This window comes from Neofelis nebulosa, chromosome 7 (assembly GCF_028018385.1).
Source record: "Neofelis nebulosa isolate mNeoNeb1 chromosome 7, mNeoNeb1.pri, whole genome shotgun sequence".
Taxonomy (NCBI): domain Eukaryota; kingdom Metazoa; phylum Chordata; class Mammalia; order Carnivora; family Felidae; genus Neofelis; species Neofelis nebulosa.
Genome location: NC_080788.1, coordinates 62,746,022 through 62,765,408, shown reverse-complemented (window position 1 = coordinate 62,765,408; position 19,387 = coordinate 62,746,022). Strand labels below are relative to the sequence as shown.

General features: G+C 38.1%; 1 protein-coding gene across 2 annotated transcripts in view; it reads right to left on the bottom strand.

The window, feature by feature from the left end:
- Window positions 1-19,387, bottom strand: part of INO80 (INO80 complex ATPase subunit) — a 137,565-nt gene that overhangs the window by 50,049 nt on the left and 68,129 nt on the right. For both annotated transcript variants that reach the window (XM_058738153.1, XM_058738154.1), the window contains exons 20-24: window positions 18,426-18,593; window positions 18,073-18,206; window positions 16,730-16,797; window positions 15,940-16,033; window positions 14,998-15,169 (exon numbers count right to left, since the gene is read on the bottom strand). In XM_058738153.1, coding sequence (XP_058594136.1) covers window positions 14,998-15,169; window positions 15,940-16,033; window positions 16,730-16,797; window positions 18,073-18,206; window positions 18,426-18,593 — 636 coding nt within the window. The remainder of the gene's footprint in view (window positions 1-14,997; window positions 15,170-15,939; window positions 16,034-16,729; window positions 16,798-18,072; window positions 18,207-18,425; window positions 18,594-19,387) is intronic.

Sequence of the window (19,387 nt, the reverse complement as noted above, 5' to 3'; positions counted from 1 at the left end):
CTTGCTCTCAAAATAAATAAACTTAAAAAAAAAAAATACAGAGCAGTAACTAAACAATGTGTCAGGGATCTCTCTTTCTCTATGTTTATTTTTGACAGAGATAGCGAGCAGGGGAGGGGCAGAGAGAGAGAGAGGGAGGGAGACACAGAATCTGAAGCAGGTTCCAGGCTCTGAGCTGTCCGCAGAGAGCCTGATGTGGGGCTGGAACTCACAAACCGTGAGATCATGACCTGACCTGAAGTCAGATGCTTAACTGAGCCACCCGGCACCCCATGTCAGGGATCTCTTAAAGTCACCCTCGTTTGAAGTATTCTCAAATGGCAAAATTCAACAAAGCCTGTTTCTTACTTCATTCCTAGACTATAAAAGTAAAAGATGAAAGAATGAACATTTCCTTCAACTATTTTCTCTTCAACACTGTAGTTATTTATTAGGGTTACAGCATTCACTGTAGGGAGTCCTTTCAACACAATATGTTATCTGTGATATATTTCTGGAAAAAGTCTAATGATAAGTCTACTCCTGGGAGTGCTCATTCCCAAATTAGAACATGTCTACTTGTCTTATATGAGCTAGGTTAAGATGGTATTCTCATTGGAATTCACTAAGGTAAGATGATTTTTAGCTTTCTGATTCTAGATTTAAAAAAAAATTTAACTAGTTCAAAATGCTCGTTCACAACCTTAGTTTTAGAGAAACCTGACCACTCCTAGTATATTTTACTCAGGTTATTTTCTCTTAACATTGGTTCCATCAATTCTCTCTTAGCACAGGTAGTCCTTATAACCACATTACCCACATTCCCTTCACATCAGCTGCTTAAACACTGCCACCTACAAAAAAAATTTAATGCTTAACAAAGAACACGAAGGACACCTTAAACATCATTGCATAAGATACTTGGGCGGGTAGGTGAAAGAGGGACAGAAAAGAAGGTTCATCTCTTTTTTAGTCTGTTTTGGCCAAAAACAAATAAAAAGAAACAATGTCACACTATGGGAGACATGATTTGGTTATGATGTGGTCACAGGTTTTGCTGTTCTGTTGTCTCTTCCTCATGCTCTTGAGTGTCTTCATTAACCTGTAGGCACTGGCAGCTGTGTGTGTCTTGCTATCAGAACCACAGTATGCACATAGCACAGAAGTCAGGCTTTTGTAGAGTCTTTTGGTACCGTGAAAAAGTCTCAAGTGGAAATAAGTAGGGCAGAAAGACCCCACAGATGTACGCTTCTTGCCACAGTGTAGCACACAAAACATACAGATGCTTTTCCCTCAGATACAGACTTACCCATTTAACAAGGGGTCATACTGTATTCTCCACCTCTTGTTTAAAGTTAGAAGGAAGATTTATGTTAACATTAGCTCCTCATGACTCAGAACTTAATTTTCTGCTTTTGTTTTTGAAGAATACATCAAACATACAGAGGAAAAGGTCTCACTTTATTCTTTGCTTTTTAAGTTTTTATTTTAATTCCAGTTAGTTAACATACAGTGTTATATTAGATTCAGAGATACAATACAGTGATTCAACAATTCCATAAATCACTGGAAGCTCATTATGACAAGTGAACTCCTTAATCCCCATCATCCCTCCCCCAGCCTCCCTCCCTGCTGGTAACCATCAGTTTGTTCTCTATAATTACGAGTCTGTGAGAAAAGGTCTCACTTTAAATGAAAGGGTGTAGTGTTTATAGATCAACTGCTAGACTACATGGATTCTATTTTCAGATATTTTAAGTGACCAAACAAAACGGGAGAAAATAAAGTACAGAAAAAGGGTGAATATAACAGCTTCCCAGGGCTTTCCACAAGAGGCACTGGCAGCTTTCAGGATACAAGAAATAATGACAGATATAAATACTGTAGCTGCAAATTAACATTTAGCAGATGAGTTTTTGAAAATGTCCTGTTTGGGGGATTCTTCTTTAATAGGCAAAGCTCTCCAAGCATTTAATAGAGAACAGTGTTTAAAACTTAAACAGCACTCTTTTCAAAAACAATTCTTTATGTTTAGATGCTCTTGCATATTTTATTTTTTTTACGTACTTTGAATCGCAAAATCTGAAATGCACTTTAAGTTTGATGAACTAGTTCACAGAGCTGTGGAGTATGTAAAGCTTCCAACACACATGATGCCTATGTAGACCATAACCATGACAACAGTTTCACTGAAACTGATATAGGAGATGGAATCAATGCTGGTGCAGGTTTTCCCCTGCCACCCGAAAGAGACTTCCTGTGAAACCTTTCATAAGCTGAAATGGCATAAAGTCAAGAAGCAATTACCATTACTCTCTATGGAAAAATTTTTGAGCATTCCCAGGCCCAAAAAATAACCTCTCTTAATTAAGCTTTTCTGATACCTTAGAACACATCTTGCTAACAGATGCACAAAATAAATTGAGATAAAGCACAGATGCTCACAGACACAGTTCAGAGCTATGGAGGTTTGATGCTGAGTATCATTCCCGGGAAAGGAGACTGGCAGTGACACACTCTGCTCCTGTGCATACCACCTCTGTAATGTGAAATAAATGCTGAACGCTATTTTCGCTTTTTGCCCTTTTTTTTGTAAAAGCAAAAATCCTTTTCCGATTTCTTTTAGTAAGTGAAACAGGTATGAATGCAGGTCTTTCTTAAAAGTGAAGTGGCATAAGCTTGAGCTTTTGAAAAGCGGGGGATACCTTGTACTCTACTTCTGCCAGTCATCACTTTTAACTGGATACAGCATAAAATCCATTTTGCCCCCCACAAAAGATGACTAAGTGCCATATATCTTAGATTCTGATTTTGTCCTTATTCTTCTAAGCAAAAAATATTAAAAAGAGAAAAAGACTCATATGTGTGAGACTTGTACTCTTTAAACCCTACAAAACTGTACAAGAAAGGAGATCTGGCCAGAGCCCACAGGAGGGAGGTGTGTGAGAACGAATTTATGAAAAATATGAACTAATTACTTACTATTCTTTCTTAAAATTCTCACCAGTAAAGCAGGGCGGTGCATAAAAAAAAATCAAGTGGAACACAGAGAACCATGCTGACTTTTGCTGCACAAGCATCACAAGAGAAAGAAATACCAGACAAGCATTCGCGTCAAGTTAGAGTTTAAAAGGCCCTAAACTTTGTTTAAAACACCCCTAAGTGTCATCTGATCTGTGTGCTTAGCCTAGTTCTTAGTTTCTTCATGTTTATATATTATCCCAAAGCCAGTATTATGAGAACGGTACTTCCTTGAACTCTGCAACACAGAATTCAAACTTAACATTCACTGCAGAGTGAGAAGAAGGGTTTTACAGGCATACTGGGCAGGGGAAGCTTCTCACCATGTAGATTCATTCACATCCATGATGGAAAAGAAAGAGGCAAGGACTGGGTTAGACTGCTAAATGACTAAGTAGTATGGGATCTGATGTAGCTTACCAGGAACAAGATGACAACATGTAGCTAAGTCAACACTCATTATCTGTCTCCTTAGAGGAATAAGAACAAAGCCTTTACCTGGGTCTGATGACAAGAAGCTATATTCAGAGGACAGGCTGCTGGAACAATAATTACTACTCTTTATAAAACAAATGAAGGCAAAAAGAGAATGAAGAATATTCTGCATTAAGAGGACAAAGCTGAATGCTAGAAAATTAATTCAAAGCTAATTTGGTAGCTCCAAAGGAATTTTATTTAAAATTATTTGAAGAGCACAAGAAAAAGAATTCTGACACGTGTTTCCAATTTTACCATTTTCCCTCATCTTTCCTTTCAGATCTGTCCACTTAAGAATAATCCCAAGGGTGCCTGGCTGGCTCAGTTGGTACAGCATACAACCCTTGATCTCTGGGTCATGAGTTTGAACCCCACAGCGGGCATAAAGATTACATAAGGAAAAAAAAAAATGAATCACCCCAAAATTCACCTTTAAAATTGATCTTGAACATGGAATCTGGATTCAAGTTGCATGTTTCCTATCAAAACTTTACTGTTGTTGTTTTTAAATATTTTATTTAAGTAATCTCCACACTCAATGTGCAGCATGAACTCAAAACCCCGAGATCAAGATCACATACTTCACTGACTGAGCTAGCCAGGCACCCCACTTCTATCAAAATTTTAAAACATAATTTGTGTTTACCTTGCATAGTGAAACAAGACTATTTATTCCATTTTCTAGTACCATAAACGAAGGCAAAACAAAGAGTTGGAAAAATATCATCTTTCCATTATGTTTACAAATAATCAAAGTTCCATAATCAGAACTAAGTTGGCAAATCATATGAAAATGCAAGATACAGAATACACAGAGCTTGCAGTAAAAAAAAATTTGCTTACAAGGACTTAGGGGATTTGAGCAATGAATTCCTGCTGAAAATGAAAGCCAGATACCATTATGTATTGAGTATCTTCCCCAGCTGACATTTGTTGTGGCTAATAAAACTGTGGACAAGATGAGTGATACAGAGAGCAGGGAGAGATACCAACTTTTTTTTTTTTAATTTTCTTAACATTTATTTATTACTGAGAGAGAGAGAGAGAGAGAGAGAGACAGAGAGACAGACCATGAGTGGGTAAGGGGCAGAGAGAGAGGGAGACACAGAATCTGAAGCAGGCTCCAGGCTCTGAGCCGTCAGCACAGAGCCCAATGCGGGGCTTGAACTCACAAACTGCGAGATCACGACCTGAGCCAAAGTCGGACGTTTAAAAAACTGAGTCACACAAGCGCCCGATACCAACATCCTTAGCAACACAATTTAAGAACTTTCTTGATGTCACATCACAGTTTGAACCCATCAATAGCCCAGGCCAAAATCTCAGAACTGGGAATACCAAAACAAACTTTATCATGAAAAAAGTAATATAAAGGCATCAGCCCAGCAGTAAGAGGCTCTGGTCATTTTAAGATATGTCCACAAATTCTTTGGTATCTTTCTCTTCAAAAGGTAAAGCCTACTTTGCTCTCCTTGCAGAACTCCCAAAACTAGGTCATTAAAAGGCAGTGTGGCTCCTTCTTGCACTCTCTCTCTCTGAAATCACTTATCTGGGATGTGGATACTCAAGCAGCCCCATGTAAAAGTCGACACAGAAAGGAACTGAGGCCTTGAGCCAACAGCCAACACCAACTTGCTAGGCATGTAAGTGAGCTACCTTGGAAGTAGCTCCTATGGCTATAGTCAATCTTTCAAATAACTGTAACCTTAGCTGACATCTTGACTTCAACTTTCTAAGATTTTCTGAGCCAGAACCACCAACCCAAGTTGCTCCCAAACTCCTGATCAAAAACAACTGCAGGGTGAAAATAACTGATGTACAATCAATGTATCCACTGATAAAATCAATGGATGATCAAACAAGTTACCAATCCTACTACATTTCTCAACCTCCAAGGAAATGTTATGACTCTTCACAAAATTCTATTTTAAGTAATGAAGTTAAGATCATACTTAATTTCAGGCTGGAGGACATTCCCTTAGATGAGAATACACACCAAGTTCCAAAGGAAAAACTAACACAAACACAACACACCAATACTAAATACTAAATACACATAAATACTACTATTTTATGAAAAATAAAAGGATAGAACTGCTGCTTAACAACACTTTCTTTTTTCATGTTAAGCTTAGTTTCAGAGTAAAAATATTCTTTGTGGTAGAGAGTACCTTCCTATTAACTACAGAGCTCCTAACAGTATTCACTGGAGTTTTCTGCCATATAAAAAGGATACTTAACTACTTTGCATCCCCATCAATTGTCTCTCTTGCATGTTCAATCTCCCTCTTTGCTGTCTTTTTCTATTTTAGTCTTCAAATCTGAGTCTCCTCTCTCCTACAATGCAAATCTGCCTTAAACCCAAGTGTCCTTCCTGAAATACCTTCCTATTCTTCTTTTTGACTGTCACACTTCATTACCTACTTTCCACAATTCCTAACCAGCATCTTTCTCCCTGTAAATCCCTACGGGCTTCTGCGTTCTATCTGCACTCATAACAACAAAGACTTACTAATCTTACTCCTGTGTGTTTGCTTTACATTTAATATAGAATTTATCATTCTCTCTGGATCTTCTCTTGAACTCTGGGTTTTGGAAATGATTCCTTCACTGACAATGCTCCTCCATATTGAAATAAATCAGAATCCCTTGACCCCTGCTTCATAATCTTTTAGTTACAACCATTTCTGTTGAGTCCTTAGTACTTGATACTCACAACTATTGTTCAACATTCTCCTTAACATGGACTTCTGTGTCCAATATTTCTTGACACCACACTCTGAGATTAATTTTCATTAAATACCAATGACAGAGATCCCTCACTGGTGTGCTTAGTGATTTGAGTGATTAAGTGGCCTTCATGAAACTGGCTATCAGAGTACTCCCTCCCATCGCTTAATAGCAGCCACCAAAAGTTAATTTACCCTAGGCTATAACTGTAGCATCAAGAAAGTAAGCCAAGAAAAGGCTGAGTCTCCTAGGTTAATATCTAAACCCAATAGACTGGCATTCAAAGATTCCTACAATTTACCTTTCTGGCCCTTTCTCTCACTACTATCTATTATTTTAGTTCCAGTCTTTAACTTGTAATATTCTTCCTCCCACCCAGATCCCTATCACTCAAAATCCAATTAAAACAATACAATTTCTATAAAGACTTTTTGTCCATTTCAATCTAAGGTGATTTCCCATTCTAAACTTTACCACTAATCATCTACCATCAATCTGGCAGTTAATTGTCTTCTTTCCACTCTTAAAGTGAATCATTTGTTTTTTGTTTTTAATTTTTTTTAATGTTTATTTATTTTTGAGACAGAGAGAGACAGAGCATGAATGGGGGAGGAGCAGAGAGAGAGGGAGACACAGAATCGGAAGCAGGCTCCAGGCTCTGAGCCATCAGCCCAGAGCCTGACGCGGGGCTCAAACTCACAAACCACGAGATCGTGACCTGAGCTGAAGTCGGACGCTCAACCGACTGAGCCACCCAGGCACCCCTCATTTGTGTTTTTAAAGTCCTTAAGTTTGTGTGTGTTTTTACTACATGCCTGAATAATTTTTCAAACCCGAAAACAGGTTTTAACCTGTTAACACACCTTGCTCACAACAGATATTGCAAACAGGATGGTAAACAACACTGATTACATGCGATCTCTGCGGGTGGAGACTAACACTGAGAGGAGGCTACTCTGAAGGTAGCCTGAATCAGCAGAAAAAAAGGAGCATTAACCATTAAGCCAAGATCACATTCTACCACTAGAGATTCATTCAATCAGTAAGTTCTTCTGACACAAATCAATGCACACTTTTCACTCAATCCAATTGGCTTGTGGTATCCTACAATTAAAAATAGCATGAAGAGGGGCGCCTGGGTGGCTCAGTCGGTTGAGCGTCCGACTTCAGCTCAGGTCACGGTCTTGCGGTCCTTGAGTTCGAGCCCCGCATCGGGCTCTGGGCTGATGGCTCAGAGCCTGGAGCCTGCTTCCGATTCTGTGTCTCCCCCTCTCTCTGCCCCTCCCCCGTTCATGCTCTGTCTCTCTCTGTCTCAAAAATAAATAAACGTTAAAAAAAAAATTAAAAAAAAAAATAGCATGAAGAGAAAGAGAGAAGGGTTTGTGAAGAAAAGGGAGTATTTCCTAAAGGAAATACTGGGTCTTCCCCTCCATCACCATTCCTTACTCAATTAGGCTTCTTTTACTGTCCAAATAGTCTCCAAAAAAACTTCAAATGTAAAATTCACAATGTAAATAACAGTAACATGTTAGTACATGTATAACATTTTAAATAAAATAATACATAGGTATTGGCAAAATGCGTTGTCTGTTTAATTAACAGGGGGACATAATCAAAAATCATTTGGAGAACAGTGGCCTGTGTTATCTACAATGCTAAAGAGTTTAAAATAAGATTTATGAGCTGATTCTAGGGGCACCTGGGTGGCTCAGTCGGTTGAGCAACCGACTTGATTTCAGCTCAGGCTGTGATCTTGTGGTCACGACGGCCCTGAGCTGACAGCACAAAGCCTGCTTGGAATTCTCTCTGTCCCTCTCACTCTGCCCCTCCCCTGCTCATGTTCTCTCTCTCTCTCTCTCTCTCTCTCTCTCTCTCTCTCTCTCTCAAAATAAACATTAAACAAAAAAAAAGGTTTATGAGCTAATTCTAAAATTTACATAACAATGTAAACAAATAATAATAAAAAGATAACATTTACATAAAAATGCAAAGAGCCAAGATCAGCCAAAGCCAATACTGAAGAAAAACGAAGCTAGAGGATCTGTGCTACCAGTTATTAAGACTTATTATGAAGCTATAGGTTAAGAAAGAGTGGTACTGGTTTGGGGCACCTGGGTGGTTCAGTCCGTTAAGCGTCTGACTCTTGATTTTGGCTCAGGTCATGATCTCATGGTTTTGTGAGTTCGAGTCCCGCATCAGACTCTGTGCTGACAGCACGGAGCCTGCTTGGGATTCTTTCTCTCTCTTTCTCTTTCTGCCCCTCCCCTGCTCAAGCTGTCTCTGTTTCTCTCAAAAGTAAATAAATTAAAAAAAAAAAAAGAGTGGTACTGGTTCAAGGATAGACAAATGGACTAATGGAACAATGACCCATATAGATACAGCCACTGATTTGGCAAAAACGATGCTGAGTGCAGTAAGGATGGTCTTTTCAAAAAATAGAGTTGGGTCAAATGAATATGGATATCTATATGTAAAAAAAAAAAAAAAAAAGATAACCTTTACCAGACTAAAAAACTACCAAAATTCCTTGTAGATTTGAATGTCAAAGGTACATCAAAAAAACTTTTGAAGAAAAACATACAGGATTATCTTCATGACCTTTGTATAGGCAAAGATTTCTTCAACACGACACAAAAATGCTAACTATTTAACAAAAGACACTGTTGAGTTTGCAAAAGTTAGCTGCAGGGGAGAAGAAATCTGCAATACGTAAAGAACTACAAGTCACTAAGAAAATACAGATACCCTAATAGAAAAATAAGCAAGGTCTTGAATAAGAATTTCATAAACGAGGTTATCCAAATGGCCAATAAGCAGTAGAAAAAATATTCAACATCATTATTCATAAGAAAAATGTAATTTAAAGCCACAATGAGATACCACCACAAAGAAGGGCTAAAATGAACAAACAATAACTAATACATTTTGGCAAGGATGTGGAGCAACTAGAAACTCTCATATAATGTTAATGAGAATGAAAACATTGGTGCAATTGTTTTAGAAAATTGTTCGACATTATCTATTAAAGATGACCATATGCGGGGCCCCTGGGTGGCTCAGTCGGTTAAGCGTCCGACTTCGGCTCAGGTCATGATCTCGCGGACGGTTGGTGAGTTCGAGCCCCGCGTCGGGCTCTGTGCTGACAGCTCAGAGCCTGGAGCCTGTTTCGGATTCTGTGTCTCCCTCTCTCTGACCCTCCCCCGTTCATGCTCTGTCTCTCTCTGTCTCAAAAATAAATAAACGTTAAAAAAAAATTTTTTTTTAAATAAAAAAAGAAAAAAGATGGCCATATGCATACTCCATGATTTAGCAATTGGACTACTAGATATATATATATCCCACAAAACACATATGAATTTTCACTAAAAGTTGCATACAGTAATATTCACAAAAGGAGTTATAACAACCAAATATTTCCCTACAGTGACTCTTGTGGTGAGGTCAAGGCAGTGGAGAGGAAGAGTGAATGGAAGGAAGGAGGCACAAGGGACTTCTGGAGTAGAGTTCCAATAGTATTTTGTGAAGTAATCCAGCTGTATGTACACTTAAGATTTATGCACTTCCCCATATGCATGTTAATATCTCTAGAAGGACAGCCAAGGCAACAAAAAAGAAGACATAAAAAGTTTAATATACATACAACACCTATTACTTCTGTCTCTCTAATCCATTTGGCTTGTTATTTACTAAAGCAAAGCAAATGCTCTTTTCAGAATCAAGTTAGCTTTTCTTAGAATCGTTGAGTTCAAGAGTCACTAATTTTGTTAGAAAAAAAATTTAACTTCCCTAATAACTTTGTTAGGGTACTGTGTGTCACTCCCAAATTTTCTTCCTCCCACTCCGAGTTTTAAAGATGGACTCCATATTTATGTCAGTCTTTTTCTAATCTTTCAAAACTTTTCTTGCCCTTCCTAAGTTTGTAATTCACCATCTGAATTATAGCAAATACCTCTCACGTTATACTATTAGGACATTTACTGAAAATAGTAAACACAGTTATAAGTCTATTTTATGTGAAAATAAAAAATTCTGAGATTCCATAGTAAGATCCCTGTTTAAATAAAGTCATCTTGGGGCACCTGGGTGGCGCAGTCGGTTAAGCGTCCGACTTCAGCCAGGTCACGATCTCACGGTCCGTGAGTTCGAGCCCCGCGTCGGGCTCTGGGCTGATGGCTCGGAGCCTGGAGCCTGTTTCCGATTCTGTGTCTCCCTCTCTCTCTGCCCCTCCCCCGTTCATGCTCTGTCTCTCTCTGTCCCAAAATAAATTAAAAATGTTGAAAAAAAAATTTAAAAAAAAAAAAAAAAAAAAAAAAAAAAAAAATAAATAAAGTCATCTTCCACAAGATTTGTAAATTATATCCATCGTGCCAGAAGTATTTTTTTAAACCTCAAGAACAGCAAACAAGTCATATCATGAATGAAAGGCACAAAGCACACATGATGTATTTATCCCACACAAAAGAGCCCAAGACCTTGTATTTAAAAATCAATTGATAAATTCAAACATCAGCACAATAGACAATCATTACATTTAAACCTCAATGCTGTTATCCAATATTTGATGAGCTATCTTTTGAAAAGAGACTCATTTTTGTCAATCTTTTTTTTTTTTTTTTTTAATGGAAAACTGCCAGGATCAGAGTAGACTATGAAATTTCAAAGTATTTTTTTTCCCTAAAGTTTATTTATTTTGAGAGAGAGATAGCATGTGCATGAGCGAGGGAGAGGCAGAGATGGGGGGGGGGGGAGGGGGATCCTAAGCAGGTGCCATGGTGTCATTGCAGAGCCAAACGCAGGACTCAATCCCATGAACCGTGACATCATGACCTGAGCTAAAAATCAAGAGTCAGACGCTTAACTAAGCCATCCATGCACCCCTCAAAGTGTATGTAGGTGTGTGTATGTAGGCTAAAATATTATGCATCTTAAGTTTTAACTTTTATATTCTTAACTTATGAATTTTGGACATCTGTTCTAAAGGATTAGGCATCCAGGGTCCCTGGGAGGCTCAGTAGGTTGAGCATCTGACTTCAGCTGGGGTCATGATCTCAAAAATCATGAGTCTGATCTCCGTGGTGCACTCTGCGCTGACAGCTCAGAGCCTGGAGCCTGCTTCAGATTCTGTGTCTCCCTTTCTCTCTGCCCCTCCCCAACTCATACTCTCTCTCTTTCGGTCTCCCTCTCCCTCTCTCTCCCTCTCTCCCTCTCTCTCTCTCAAAAATAAACACAAAATTGGGGCGCCTGGGTGGCTCGGTCGGTTAAGCGTCCGACTTCGGCTCAGGTCATGATCTCACGGTCCGTGAGTTCGAGCCCCGTGTCAGGCTCTGTGCTGACAGCTCAGAGCCTGGAGCCTGCTTCAGATTCTGTGTCTCCCTCTCTCTCTGCCCCTCCCCTGTTCATGCTCTGTCTCAAAAATAAATAAACGTTAAAAAAAAAAAATTAAAAAAAAAAATTAAATAAAAGATTAGGCGTCCTAAATTTCCTTCTCTACCCTGCTTTGCAAAACAGACAAAACCAATGTTCTCTAGATAAATGCTTCTTGAATAAAAAAAAAATCTGTTCACAGAAGCCAGTGTGAGAAACAGGAAAGTAGTAGTAATAGACACATTCTAACAAAGTCATTCTTGGGGGATAGTTCCCATAATGAACTACTTTGTTCAAGTTTGAATCAGCTGGGTTCGTTCAAAATTACTTATCTTTGGGGCGCCTAGGTGGCTCAGTCAGTTAAGCATCTGACCATTGATTTCAGCTCAGGTCATGATCTCATGGTTTGTGGGATCGAGCCCCACAATGGGCTCTGTGCTAACAGTGTGGAGCCTGCCTGGGATCCTGTCTCCCTCTCTCTCTCTCAAAAATAAACATTAAAAAATTTTTAATTTTAAAAACTTTAAAAAAATTACTTATCTTTATTTATATAATCTTTGAATACCAGGGATATAACAGGTACGGACCAGAATATACCAAGAGATGGACCTTGACTGCTAACTAAAGGTCAGGGTAACTACACAGTGAAATGTGCATACTGCTTTCTGAGCAACATCTGGTCTTCTCTTCCATATTCAGAAAGTGAGACTCTTCATAAGCTCCAAATGTTAGTTTCTTTCTTTTCTTACTATTAAAAAGAACGATCCAGAATCTTCTACATGGTGACTCTCTTTACTTAGTCCTCTGGCTATTCTAATATTATGGAGCCGTGTAATGCTGTAGTTTTCAAACTGTGAGCAGTGAGAGTCATGATGTCATTTTTTTAGTAGGTTTAACTAACGTTAAAAAAAAAAAAAAACGAGAAAAAAATCAGTACATTGTACATGAAGGCTAAGTATTGTTTTGTGAATACCGTTACAAAGAGTTATGTATGTGTATGTAATATTTTGTGTATCTATACGCTTATCAGGTGGTGATATAAAATATTAAGAAAAAATACTGAGTTGTGGTCACACTTCAAAGGCCACAGATACAATAGCTTTATTATATTTTTATTAATTGTTACATATGGAGTCTCAACAAAATAATTCTTAATTCAGAAGTTATGTTAACCTTTAAGGCTAGATACCACGTAAAGATAATTCTGCTTAGTTGAAAGCAGCAATTTCTTAGAATAGATCAACGAACTCTGGCAAAACACACTGCCTGGTTGATATATCAATATATACATATTGGAGATAAGGATGATGAGACCGAAAGCAGAACGGTGTTTCTACACACAAAGAATTAGCTTTCAGCTACCTGCAACCTACTGGGGTTCAGCAAGTTAGTATACATAGTAAGGCACTATGGCAGCAAATATCCATTTACAACATGAAATTAAAGAGGAAATGAAAGCAAATCTAACTTCAATTAGATAAACTTACAGATTTCACTACCAATTTCCCATAAGGCATACTGCCCACATCTGAATTTCTCAGAATATACATTTTGTTTTTAAGTTTATTTATTTTGAGAGAGAAAGCACGTGTGCAGGCTCCACACTCTTAGCACAGAGCCTGACACAGAGCTTGAACTCACAAACCGTGAGATCATGACCTGAACAAAAATCAAGAGTTCAATGCTTAACTGACCTAGGTGACCCTCAGGAAATTAATTGATACAAGGACCTCACTGAACACATCCACTGAACACACTACGGTGTGTTTGAATACACATATGGGAAGGCATATGTGAGTGTTAAGTAAGATGCAAGTATCTATGTAAGAAGACATAATAAACTCTTAAGAAAATGGTGCTTTCTGTACCAAAAATAAAACTAGCAACTATTTATAACTAGAGTAATAAAAAACTACCAAACGTAGGTGAAATCAGTCAATAGGAAGTTAAGCAACTCTTTATCAGACAGTATCTCACTAATAGAAGTCACCCTGCCACCACTGACTACATTATTCCAATAGGACCGGAATCTAATTCTACTGTCTGTTTTACATTACCAGTCTTATCTCCAGAGTCCAAAAAAGCACATGGAGCAATACTTGAGAAACCAATTGGGGAAACAGAGATCATATGGGTTCTTCAGTGTACAGGGGGCAAATACCACATTCAACCAAAGAATATCGGGCATTCAATAGCAATTAACTATAAGACTAATGACCCATTAAATTTTCTAGAGGACACAAGGATAATGCCCTGCCTTCTAAACTTTTAATTCTGTTGAAGGACTGTAACATATAAATATATAAATCTCTTCTCAAAATTCTCCAGTGTTACCCATTTCATTCAAAATAAAATCCAAATCCTTGCAGTAACTGATGGTGTCCCTTATGATATGGACCTACATGTATACCCTTATGTTCTGTCACTTTCTCCCTTACCTATTCTACAATGGCCAAAACAATTATATGAAAAGGTATTCAACATCATTATTTTTCATGGAAATGGAACTTAAAATCACAACAAGGTCACACTGCAAATTGAACAAAATGGACTGACAATATCAGGTACAGACAAGGATGATGAACAGCAGCACACTTCTCACATTGCTTGTGGCAGTATAAATTCCTAAAACCATGTTGAAAAATTTCTAAAACCATTTTGCTGTTTGGCAGTAGCTACTAAATCTAAACCTACATATACCTGATTATATAGCAATCTCATTCCTGGATATAAACCCCAAAGCAATGAGTGCTTACATTTATCAAAAGACATGTACAAGAATATGCATTGCACTTTTATTTACAATAACCCCAAAATGGAAGCAACCTAAATATCCACCAACAGTAGTACAGGTTAATAAATTGTGGTCTATTCAGACAATAGAATGCTTCATGGTATTAAAAAGAAATGCTATAATGCAACATGGATGAATCACACAATATTAAGGGAAAGCAGCTAGACATAAAAGTGCATATACTGGGTAATTCCATTTACATTAAGGTCAAGAACACAGGTAAAAATAACCTATGATGAAAGAATAGTTGGTTTGTTCTGAACCAGAGGTATCAAATGGGAAGATGTCTGAGGCAGACTTTTGGGTGCTGGAAATGTTCTATACCTTAATCTAGGTATAATCTAGTAGTTACACAGTGTATACACATGAATAAATTTAAAGAGTTGCATATTTAATATCTGTGCACTTTATAATAAAATTATACACAAAATACACATTAAATATACACATACGCATAGACACATGATACACACACACACACACACACCATCAATATATTAAATTATAACTCAGTACACTGCTTCCTCTGGAAATGTGTTCATCAGGCCCTCACTTACTTTATTATTACTTTTAGTGATGCAAAGGAAAGGGGAGTACTAACATGGATAAGTGATGGTGAAATAATTGCTTACCTTTAACAAAGGGCAGCTGCAAAGGTTGGGAAAGGAGAGTGGAAAATTAACCCCAAGAAGGAAATCCTTGTTTCTCAGATATCTCTGCTGGCTTTCCCCTTCTGGCTCTCTCCAGGAGCGCAGCTGATGGAGCCTGTAGGAGGCTTTCAGAGACAGGAAAAGAGCTAACCATCTGAAACAAACCACAGCAGACATGCTTATTCAGTGCTCCATGGAGGTTTGAGGGTAGTTCATAGCAGCAAGGAACCTTGTCTTTCATTCACATGTCTCTTTTGTAAATCTTGAACATTTACAAACAGTTCTTTCCTTCTTTCAGATAAAGCTGTTTCGTACTTTTCTTCCATAAATTCTATCTTTGGCATGACTTGGTTTGCTACTATGAAAACTAAAATCCTCCGTAAAGCTCCTCGTTTAAAGAATATTTAACTTTATCACAAAAATTCTATTATAAAAACATCCTCATATCAGGGAAATAGCCTTTTCTAACAAGGTCACTATTTATTATGTAAATACAAAATAATAACATTAAGTGAAAGCCATTATCCCAGAGGAAAAAAACATAGAACTAAATTTCCCAGAAGACTTAAGGTAGGCTATGCTGCAATCACTACTAACTAAAGGACTCAATGGCCATTATTTGCCCTGTGGAAGCAAATACAACATACTAAACTAACTAGAAATTAAGACGACTTAAAGACCTTCTGGTAGCATTTGGGGGAGGGGGAAGCCTAAATAATTTTTATTTAAGGTATATTATGAAGTATCATGCAATTATTAAATGACCAAAGAAAATCAGAACTCCCTTATAACAATTTTTACCCTTAACAAGAAAAAAAAAAGGCTCGTTAAGATGATATAATATTAAGTGTTTAATTTCACAGTCCAACCTCTCTCCCTATTTATCCCCAACTGCTCTGTCATCAAATTAAGCAAACTTCTCACCTGGCCAAAAGTCCCTGAAGCATAAGGTTTGCCATTTCTGCTGGCGATACATCAATAAAGCGAAGGAAGGAGAAACAGCTTTCTTCATTAACACCTGGAATATCAAAGGACAAAGTTAAACCCAACAGCGAGCAAGTCAACTAAAACCTACTGAACTGCTGAGTTTTTATTTAAGAACGAAAAGATATCCAAAGGTTTTGTCTCAGCCACTACGATGTAAGTCACAGCATCATATTTTTGTATTACAATCACAAGTGGGAGAGGCAGACCTATGAGATATGGCATACAATGGGGCAGAATGGAGCTGGCTCACTGGCTACCTTTGGGCTTTTTGGTAGCTTGTCTAATTGCTTTTCTCTTTTTATCATGGCAGGAGAAAGATAAGTACAGAGCTGAAGATTCTGAACCTTTGCCTTAATACTCTAGATAATGCTCAAAGCTGAGCTGCTCCTTTCCCTTAGACTAAGCAGGAAGGAACTAAGTCACATTAATGATAGTCCTGCATTGTCTCTGTCAAGTTTCAAGGGTTTAAGAAACTCTTTAAGAGGCAGGTAAAAAATAAAGGTGGAAGGTCAATGTAGTAATTTTTTATTGCTTCCTGTTATAGCCACAAATCATAGCATCTACAGATGAAGACAACTAATTTACTTAAAGTTTATCAAGACTTCATAAATACAGACCCAGCAAGCAGGCAAAACCATTACTAGATGCAAATCAGTCACTCAGCAAAACAAAGAGCATTCTGGCAAATCCCTGGTATATTTTCCTGCCCAAATATCAAAATACCCACCTTTTCTGTGAAAGAGAGACTGTTGGATATAGTCTGGTGCAAATGGAGAAAGAAGAACACTTAACCACCTGTGAAGTAAAATAAAATGAATCCAAACTCAATATAAATACTGGGAAGTTAACTAGAGGTTCAAAACTAAAGAGAATCTTTTAGATTTGAAACTGCTTCTACTTTTAAGAGGTTTGTTGCCATATTACCAGACAGAAATCATGGCATAAATGTCAGAAAGTACTAAGTAATTAATATTCATATAAAAAGATAATACAAGTTCAAAGTCGTCTCATTTTATTTCAGGGAATCACAATTCAAAGCTGTAAGTTACCACATACTACACAAAACAGTGCTACAGCTCTGGTATGTTTCCCGTTTCTCCCCACCTATCTAGTTGAATAAAAAGCCTGGAGTTAACACAAAGAATTCTAAACCCAAGATGGGGTGCCTGGGTGATTCAGTCAGTTAAGCGTCCAAATTTCGCCTCAGGTCATGACCTTGTGGTTTGTGAGTTTGTGAATTCGAGCCCTGCATTGGAATAGCTGCTGTCAGCGCAGAGCCCATTTCAGATCCTCTGTCTCCCTCCCTTCTGACCCTCCTCACTCACACTCTCTCAAAAATAAACAAACATTAAAAAAAAAATTAAACCCAAGAAATGTGCCTCAACTTAAGTTTCATTAGACTAAATACTGTTGATAATTATTTTGATAATGCTGCTTATATTGTTCTTCTACAGAATGAACTTTCTAAAACCATGCTTCTTAAATGTGGGTATGCTTAAGCATCCACTGGGGGGAGCTTGTTAAAAAATCCAGAAGCTAAGGCTACTCTCACTCACAGGTGTAGAACTGACCCATGCAAGTATTTTCTGAATAGAACTGGCATATTATATTAACAACCACTTCACCTTTACCAAATTTGTCATTGCTGATTCTGGGAGGAAGGTAAATTAGATTAATCTGAAATCCAATCAGTTCTCCCACACCAAGTGTAAAATAAAACACACAAAATAATCTCAGTACTGAGGCAGAGAACTTTGGTGACTTCTCTTGGTTCAAGTACATATTCACACACACACACACACACACACACACACACACACACACACACGTTCCACATTCAGAAAGGCATCTGGAAGTGTCTAGAGACGTTAGGTCAACCAGTTAAACCCTTGATATTGTACAGATTACTATCATAGTATCCATCAATAAATAGCTGTCCACCCTTTGCTTAAATACCTCATTGTTGGGGAACTCAAACACTCTCCAGTAAAACCCCAAAAGCACTAAGCCACAAAACCCCAACTTACAAAAACACCCTTAAGCACCCTTAATATTAGTATTTTTGCTCACCTGTCTCGTGAATGGTTGAAAACCCTGATCTGTCCATGACGGTAGATAAACTTTGAAATCTGGTATGGCTTTAGGGAAATATGAAATGGAGACCAAGTTTCTTGTCGTTCAAATAACTCTGGGTGATTACACACCTAAGAGGAAGGGAAGTGATAAAGACACCACTGTCATGAACACACATCACTCTAGGAATCATGGGGAATCCCAAAGCCTGAATGTTTACCTTTATGAATATATGCTTTCTCATTTCATCTCTTTTTAACAGGCTTTGTTTATTTGGCATCAAAGTTAGAGCCTTTTTCTTGAAATGAGTTAATGAAGACAACTCCAAGGCAGCTGACCTAAAATCTTACCTTCCTAAACTGCATGACCAGATTCATGAGGCTGCTGGTGGTGGTCTGTGCTTGCTGGGTAGAGCCCATAGAAGACTGCAATAAGTCTTCAATAGAAATTTTGTTCTTGAGTGCCTGATATAGCAGCTTTTGTCGGCTGGTTAGTTGGCAATACATTAGAATCTCAATCTGAAAATCAATAAGGACATATATATATTGAAAAACTGTAAGAAAATTCAGTATCAGCATAAAGTTGAAAACACATACAAGCCAGATTATGGCTGAAAAGATAATATACATACCTCTATAAACTCAGTATCTATGAGCCTGTCATGTGGCTAATTATCCAGAAAAATATTCTTTCTTTGACGCTTTTCCCTGTCACTCACTCTACATGTTGCCCCTGGGCAATCTCTTCCATTTCCAAACAGCACCAACTCTGACCACTGCAGTGACTTGCAAAAACATATTTCCAAACATCCCCAGCCCCATATTTTCTTTTTTTTTTTTTTAAATTTTCTTTAATGTTTATTTATTTTTGAGACAGAGACAGACAGAGCATGAACGGGGGAGGGTCAGAGAGAGAGGGAGACACAGAATCTGAAACAGGCTCCAGGTTCTGAGCAGTCAGCACAGAGCCTGACGCGGGGCTTGAACTCACAAACCGCGAGGTCATGACCTGAGCCGAAGTCGGACGCTTAACCGACTGAGCCACCCAGGCGCCCCTTCAGCCCCATATTTTCAACTACCTACTATAATAGTACCACTCAGAGGGGGCAGGAAAAAAAATCTTTACCATAATTTATTAAACTGATTAGCAGCATTATCATTCACTTAGCTGCCCAAAAAGAAACTTTAATCAGCTCTGATTTTTCTCTCTCTCATGCTCATGTTCTGTCATTTCCGAAGTCCCTCAACTCGAACAGGAAATTAACCTCAAATCCCCCATTCTGACCATTCCCAATGTCTTACTGCATAATCTC